The sequence below is a fragment of the Cynoglossus semilaevis genome, chromosome Z, assembly GCF_000523025.1.
Source record: "Cynoglossus semilaevis isolate Cse_v1.0 chromosome Z, Cse_v1.0, whole genome shotgun sequence".
NCBI classification, from domain to species: domain Eukaryota; kingdom Metazoa; phylum Chordata; class Actinopteri; order Pleuronectiformes; family Cynoglossidae; genus Cynoglossus; species Cynoglossus semilaevis.
This window is the reverse complement of record NC_024328.1, coordinates 8,058,319-8,067,174: the sequence shown is the minus strand read 5'-3', so window position 1 is coordinate 8,067,174 and position 8,856 is coordinate 8,058,319. Positions and strand designations below refer to the sequence as shown.

Below are 8,856 nucleotides of genomic sequence, written 5' to 3'. Positions count from 1 at the left end.
TTGGCGGTCGTTGTTAACCCGGGCCTCGACCGATCCGGTATAGAAATCGTTTTATTGATCTGCATATTTGATTTAGCTAAACGTTTTACGCCGGATGCCCTTCCTGACGCAACCCTCACCATTTATCCGGGCTTGGGACCGGCACTATAAACACGGCTTCGTGTACCCTAGTGGCTGGCTTAATCGGCTAACACAAGAAACACAATTATATCACACAAAGATAACGTCCAGTTTTACATATTCACTTCATTACATGTTACTTTATCTTATGACACCACTGAAACCAAATACTGACGCCAACTTAACTGAAACATAGAGAACATAGCCATCAGCCAACAGCACAGAATAACGTTCTTTCTCCAGCTCTAAGTTATGTTACTTTTATGCTAGTGATGTGTCGTTCGCGATTGATTCGTTCAAAATGAACGAATCTTTCACATGACTAGTGACTCCCGAGTCATATGAAAGATTCGGGACTCGTGACTACCGAGTAGTGATGTGTCGTTCGTGAGTGATTCGTTCAAAATGAACGAATCTTTCATGTGACTCGTGACTCCCGAGTCATATGAAAGATTCGTGACTCGTGACTACCAAGTCATATTAAATATTTGTTCATATTGAACGCACAAATCACTGCGAACTAATCTTGACTGCAAACAAATCACTCTCTGCGAACTAATCTTTCACTACGAACGAATTACTCTCTGCAAACTAATCTTTCACTGTGAACGAATCTTTCGCTTTGTTCTAATAACTCTGAAAACTAATCTTTCACAGTGAACTTATCTATCATTGCAAACGAATCATTCACTATGAACTAATCTTTCACTGTGAACTAATCTTTCACCACGATCTAATTACTCTGCAAACTAATCTTTCACTGTGAACTAATCTTTCACCACGATCTAATTACTCTGCAAACTAATCTTTCACTGTGAACTAATCATTCATTCCAAACGAATCATTCTCTGTGAACTAATCTTTCACTGTGAACTAATATTTCTCAGTGAACTAATCATTCATTCCAAACGAATCATTCTCTGTGAACTAATCTTTCGCTATGAACGGATCATTCTCTGACCATTAGCTGTCACACACTATCATTCTCTGTGAACTAATCTTTTTCGCTATGAACGGATCATTCTCTGACCATTAGCTGTCACACACTTTTTAAATGCACTTGCTTCTGAATTTGTCAGGATGGGACTTGTGATCCGAGGTGCGAGCTGGGACTTGGCTTGCCTGTAGATTTATTTATTTAGATCTTTATGGCAGTGAGGGGCATGTCATGCGTGACATACATATGTACTATATATATGGTGAGCATTTCATTGATGTAGGATACCTCAGTTAGACACAGGAGGGCACTGTTGTTGTTCTACTGTTGATAACAGTGCAGGGAGGTTCGTTGAGGGTAAGTACGTATATACGTAAATCATCCTCATCCTTCATCCTCCTCATCCTTCTGAGAGTACACATACCAATAAAAATCTCATCTACTCAGCCCAATAATTGTAAAATCTTACCATGCCTAAAGCCAAGCATAAAGTACAATTCAACTGAATCGTGTAAACGAGCCATATTCTTGGCTCGCAGGTGGACTTTCATTAATTTCAATTTTATTTATAGAGAGCATTTCATGCACAAACCTAACTCGGTGTGCTTTACAGACATCACGTTATTACGTGAAATTTATCACGGAATACACTGGCCCCTCTCCTATCGCAGTTGTTGCTTTTCAAGACTCAACAAATGGGAACATTCGCGAAGTAGAGTCGAGATAGTTATTAATGATATACGTATATTTACCCTTCACGAACCTCCCAACACTGTTATCAACAATAGAACAACAACAGCAACAGTGCCCTCCTGTGTCTAACTGAGGTACGCTATATTAATTAAATGCTCTCCATATATACAGTACATGTCACACATGACTTGCCAGTATCATAGATTCCCAACCGTACGTACTGTACATGATTGTTTGTTATTGTAATGCATTACCCTGTATGTATGTGTGGAAAAATGTCTTAGATATACTGTACTTTCTCGTGCTCACAAGAAAGTATCTCGTGAGCATGAGAAAGTATCAAATGCGCACGAGATACGTTTCTCTCCCCCCCGCCCCATGTCCCTTTAGGGGCTCCGTACTATAGCAATTAAAACATGTTTTTTTTCCATTGTTATTAGCACTAATGAGGTTTTTAGAATGAAGGAACAGATTCTTTTTTTTTCTGTTAATACTTATGGGAAAGAAATGATTTGAGATACAAATACCCAAAGCTCGGTCTTGGAACAGATTATGTTGTAAACTAACTAACTTTTTCTCTTGAACATCACACTAACACTAAACTCAATTAACTCATTCATCTGAATTAAATATATTAAATGTGTCTGTCAATTATACGATTTATTTTAGAATTTTAATATTATGTATTGAGCCATAGAAAATATCAAGTGCATTTGTACAGCAACAAATACACAAATACTCCACACTGCAGTAGAAAAAGGTTTGGTTCCACTGCCCTAAAGGAACAAAGTAACACTCTGGGATTACTCCCAGACGAAACTATAAATATATATATAAAGAAATAAATCTCTATGGCAACTTATTTGTTTCTGCTGTCATGAAACTGAGAAAAGCTTTAAAAAGCCAGGATTAGTGAAAAGTCCTGAGTTAATCCTTTGTCTTAGTTTGGTAAAACGTGCCTTGGGGCTGCACCTCACGTCTGTTTCTATAATGTATTTGACACCGTGCCTGTGTTAAAAATACACACAGGAGACAGGAAGACATTTGACCACGTGTCCAAACCTGGAGGACAAATTCATAAAATATTAACTTTACTAACATACTGTACAACTCAGTTAAGACAAAAGACAAACAAAAGCACCGTTGTTTCTAGTGAAACTTGACTGCCTTCAATATTTAGTGTGTGGTTTATTTTTCACCATGTAACTTTCCATCAGTAACCGACAGACAGCATTAGGTGGAGCAGCCTCCCCGCTGGTTTCGCTTTGCCCCGCAGGCTTTGATTTTCATCTAAATATACAGTTGTCATGGGCGTCCGTCACCACACCCAGAGCTCAGGATGATGGACCCCATTGGTTTCCTTTGAGAGTCTTCCCCCTTCACCTCCCAGATAATTCACCATGTGGGAAGTGTCTCTGATCCACTGTGGCTCACACTGAACCTGCGTCCTCCCTCGCCTCCTCTCTTGCCTCAGCCACCATCCTATCAGAAATGTGGGGACACAATCCTCCTGCACTGCTCTCACTGCTGGGTAAGTTCTTCAATGATTGAATGGTCAAAGTAAGGGGCATGTGGTTATTTTTGGCTCACTTTGTTGGTTTTTTCTGTAAAAACCTATGAATTGACACAGAACTATTAAACAACCCAACCACAGCTTTTAGTAGTAGAATATATTCCCGTTTTATATATTATTTTTTTTATATATTTATATATTTTTAAATGTTCTTATATTTATTTATATACATTATATATATATATATGTTTTATATTTTTCCCTGTCCTTTTATATGTTAATATAGATTCTTAGATTATCAAACTTACTTCGTTTTTGTCTTTAAGTCCTGATAGATATTCTAAGTTCCTATGTGGCTGTGAGATATTTACTAAACATTCTTAATGTGATGGATCCCATATTTGAACCCTAAATGGATTGTTTTGGTTGGACCAAATAACAAGTGTTGATTAATACACTTGCACTAGTCAGATAACGAGAGCTCAATATATAAATATATAATTATTTTATGATTAAAAGCAAACATAAAAATAAAATGTTCATATTAACAATGGGCTAGAGATACAAAAACTAAAGAATGTTCAGCTGATCCTCAGCCTCAGACGACATATGCATTCTTTCATTTCAGGTGTCTCAAAAATCTGAAATAATTCCAGCTTTGTAAAATAAACAGGGTGTGTCTAAAGTATGGCTCAAGGGCCAAGTACTTACATGGTTGCTTGAACGTGTATTGTCTAAACTCCTGTAAAATTATTTTTGTTTCTTAATCTCTAAATTCTTTCTCTCTAAGAACCACTGTTTTGTCAGTGCCGTTCATCAAATAACACCACTGTAGTACTCTTCACCACTAGTTCACCTTTACAGCTGTCAGTAACATCAGTAACGGAAACCAAGCATGTTCTGCAATAGACGCTTTGGAGTCAGATGAAAGACTGTCACATTCCTGTTTTTATTGTGGTAACACTCCTGCTGAGCCTGAGGGACGAGGAGGGATTTTGGCAATAAAACCTCTAGTGGAATATTTTTTATTTTGCAGCATCAAGATAAATTTGAAAAAAAGGTGCTCAGTCTTCCACCTGAGAATTCAATGAACCAAAAAAAAAAAAAAAAAAATCACAACATGCGTCAGAGTTTATAGACTCTGATGACTTTGATGACATCTGACCAGTTGTAAAGCTAACTTTGTGTAAAAAGAAAGTTTAAAGTTGAACACACACAAACTTAATTGATCCCACATTGAGGAAACTGTTCTGGTAACAGCAGATCTGCTATCACAGGCTGGCTAACAGGAGACGCCAAATGCGTGGTTCCTGAATGTCAATCAGATGTGTACCCAGGCGTGACAAACGCTACACAATGAAACCACAGGGACATTACACTATTGTCAACCGCGCACCACATCAGACTCCTGCACAAACAAGGAAAACAATTTAAATTCTAATAACTCTTTGGTTCCAATGGAGGGGGTCGCTCCCCGTTTTGGGAAACACTATGTTAAACAATCAAACTATGGACTTTATTAAGCATTGTAAATGCAAATACGTGCTATTACTTCAGTAAAACATGCTGGAAAAATGTGTCTAATTAGTATAAGGGTCGGAAACTGAATCAGTGATGCTCACACCTTCGTCATTATTTTAACTTCACGGATGTTGTTTAAGTTAGATATTTAAGGTGATCCATGATATACTTAGTTTACCTGATTTTATGAGCATTTCCACTGATTTTGCAAAACAAATTGTGACTATGAGGTGATCTACTGTAGTAGTATCACTGAAAACCCCTCCTCTTTGGACTGCTGTCTATCATATGGGTCGTGTCACTGCAGCTACTCGACTCTTGTCCCGCTTTCTGGTCATAAATACTCTCCATTAAAGTGAATCACCTCGATACCGTCGTGATAACCAACATACGTCTTATTGGAGTGAGTCAGAGGAGAATTATGTCAGTAGGTTGAGTCAGATTAATCTTTTTTTTTTTTACAGTTAATATGCTTTGTCACTTAAACCGTATTTTGGAATTTTCCAGTGACCAGCGTCCTAGACGAGTGTTTCCCAAACTTTCTTTCTGGAGACTCATATTTTAAAGTCACAAACCTTCATGACCCAAATCAAAAGACATTATTGGTAGACTCCTTAAAAACATGATGCAAGACGACCCAAAAAAAAAAAAAAAAAAAATCTCTTGCGACCCACCTGTGGGGTCGTGATCCAGTCTTTGGGAAACAATGTCCTAAATCACCACACTGAATAAAACATGTCCACAGACAATGACAGATGTGGTGAGAACCTAAACCGCAGAGGCCACTTTTTCATCCACATTTCAAAACGACTACAGCTGAGCAAACCTCACATCCAGAGCCATGTTTGCTTCTTTTTTTCCCCTCCGGTCTACCTGTAGGAATGTGGGCGTCTGCAAATGCTTCATGTTACACAGAGGTGCAGGCCACAACATGTACATGGACCTGGCAACACAAGCCAGCACACTGCCTCACGTTCGACTTTAGGACCGTTTACAAACCAAAACTAATATTTCTTCAAAGAGACTGAATATTTTCCTTCTGTCACTCTGCTGCATTTTTCTGCTGCAGCACAAAAATTACGCAAAAAACTGATATGCCTGTTAATGAAATGTGAAGTGGATTGAATGTCTGATCAAATCCTGTCAGAACCTTTTCCACGTCCGCCTCCTCCCTCTGGAATTATCTTCCTACGTACAGTTCATGTCTCTGTCTTAAGAAATCCCTACATTTTTAATTAGAATTTGCCTAATTTCTTTATTCATAAAATATTTTCTGTATCAGTTTTTAAATATTTCAGTTATTTTAAAAAGTGTATTTTACAGCACTGGTTACCATGTCACTTTTTTAGTGCTTGACCTCATGCACTGCTGCTGATGGCAAACATGTTCTCTGTTCTACAGGTCTGATGCTGCTGTGGCCATACGTTCTCACCACCACTGTTTCATCCAGACCGAACACTACAGACATCACGACTCTCTCTGCAGGTATTCACACCAACAATAATGTATATGCAGTACTAATACTAACACTTATCATTAGGAACTGTATGAAAAGAAAACTTATCGAGTACAACAGATAGAATAATGAGTGTAATTGTTCGAATGATTCTCTTTTTTAAGACAGCAAACAGCGCCCTCATGCGGCCAAGAGGTCAACGCAGAACTGTGACAGCACGTTTGACAACTACTGTCTGAACCAAGGCCAGTGTATGCTGCTGGTGGACATGAACGTACACCACTGCAAGTATGAGCTCTTTATTTCTGTACCTGTTAGGGAGGTATTTGTGAAAAAAACTATGGTCCTGGTGAGGACAATTGTCTGTGCACAATGCTGACACACCTTGTGCTGCAGGTGTGAGCGAGGCTTCTATGGTCCCAGATGTGCCAAAGCAGAGCTGGTCTTCCAGCCAATGGCAGAAGAGCAGATGATTGTCACAGTGTTCTGTGTGTGTCTGTTGCTCATCGGTTTGGCCGGAGCCCTGTACTTCTGCTGTAAACGGTAAGGATTTCATGTACATCTTTGTTGCTTTTGTTTACAGCGATAAACCAATAATATGATAAATAAATAAATAGGTCTGGAAAATCAGATTCAAAATTCAGATACATCCTACATGGATTTATATTTAAAGTTTGTGACTCAGAGAGAATGAAATGTGTTTCTACTTCACGGAAAGGTTTACGTTTTGAGATATTCTAAAAAATTATAATGGTTCAGTGTTTAACTTTTAGTGATAAGTCAAATATTAACAAATACATATATGTTCCACTGCATTCATATGTGTAGCCAGAGATAATGTGTATGATTTCTGTTGTACTCATTGACATTGCACTCCCTATTTGTAATGAAATAAAAGTGAAAGATTAACATGAGGTTCACCCAGTAACAGGAAGTCCTACAAATGTTTTAGATTTGATTTAATTAATGACAAAAATCCTAGTTCTCTGTGACACTGAGGTGATAAACTTTAACCCCTACATGTTTCCTCGTGAGGTCGTGTCACAGACATTTATTGACAAAGTGTAGATGTAGAATTTTTTTTTTTTTACCGGTGACTCAGATTGAGACCCTTTCATCAAGTACAACCTGCAGGTCTGTTTCCACTTTACCCAGAGTGTGTAATGACAGGAGTTCCTGTCACATCCTGTTTCGTGCAGAGACTTGTCATATGACAAACAAGGAATGTCATTTTATCATCATCGAGTCTTTGGACGCTCCCACGTGGGGACTTACAGTAAAAAGGGTGCAAGGGTCGAGCCCCAAATCGAGTGTCTGCTCCTTTGTTGGCTTGGTAGCTGCGTATGCTATTTAAATGACCAGGTTAATGTGATCTATTGACATTGGAAACATTAAAATATATTTTCTAGTAAAAACACAACATACTTACACATAATTATATATTTCTTTATATTTTTTATATTAATTAAATATACTATATTAATATACACACACAAACTTGGTATACTGGTTTACTGCAATGGAAATAAGTGGGACTGGTGGTTTTTCTACATCTGTGACATCTGTATCACACCTTTGACCATGAACTGGGACTTTACTTTAAAAAAAAAAGAAGTCTGAATTAACTACCATTTAATCTGTTACTCATGTGTTTTTCATTCCTCAGTTATAAGAAAAAAAGACTGCTTGCATCACAACAGGCGTCAGGATCATCGAGGGACTGTTTGCAGTGTCTCCCTCTCACCCACGGCGCAAAAGCAGGAAAATCCAACCAGGAATTTCCAGTTTCCTAACTGAGAAATTACAACATAGCAGTGACGTTTCCTGATTACACTACCATAACTTAGTCACAGCCACTTACAGCACACGACACTGGGTCACGTATCAAACAGGAGATTAAAACCTTTTTACAAGACATGAAACTGTTCTACGTCTGGTGCAATAGACGTTTGCAGCAGCTCCAGGTTCTGGTGTAATGTCTAATGGCCCCTATAAAACCATGACACACAGCCCACTGTTTGATTTTATGGCATTTGGTCATAGTTGTTTGGTCTTACTGTGGGAGTTTGTATGTTATTGTACAGTAATGAACCAGTCAGGCTGCTCGGAAATGACAAATGTTTTGGGCGGTAAAAGAATGGTCTCTATTTTATTTGTCTCTGTTCAACAAATACAGATTACACAAATCATTGCACCTAATTAGGGTTTTTTTTTAAAAAAAAGATTACTTTTTAACCAGAATCTTCCTGAGGTTTTCTGTTTTAGAATAGAGTCACAAGATACACCCAAGATTGAAATCCATTTTGCTTGAAACTGTTTTCTGGGGACCCATATTTTAAGTCACAAATCTTCACGACCCAAGTCAATAGACATTATTGGTAAACGCCTGGGAAATATGATGCGAGATGACCCAAAAAAAAAAAAAAAAATCTTTTGCGACCCATCCGAGGTTCACGACCCAGTCTATGGGAAACAATGTTTAATCTTTCTGATTGTTTACTAAGGAACAGATGTTAGACACACCCTTTCACTACGCCAAGCTTGGTTTCTTTATATACAGTATTCCGTCTTTCTGCATAATTTTCTTTATTTATTGTCTCTTATCTCATCAAAACC

General features: G+C 38.1%; 1 protein-coding gene across 1 annotated transcript; it reads left to right on the top strand.

Moving 5' to 3' along the window:
• The first annotated feature begins 2,750 nt into the window (after window positions 1–2,750).
• LOC103397596 (proepiregulin) lies at window positions 2,751–8,652 on the top strand. Its single transcript, XM_008335917.2, has 5 exons — window positions 2,751–3,281; window positions 6,186–6,269; window positions 6,405–6,528; window positions 6,637–6,783; window positions 7,907–8,652. The coding sequence occupies exons 1-5, from the start codon at window positions 3,242–3,244 to the stop codon at window positions 8,031–8,033; spliced, it is 522 nt and encodes a 173-aa protein (XP_008334139.1). The 5' UTR covers window positions 2,751–3,241; the 3' UTR covers window positions 8,034–8,652.
• The last annotated feature ends 204 nt before the right edge of the window (window positions 8,653–8,856 follow it).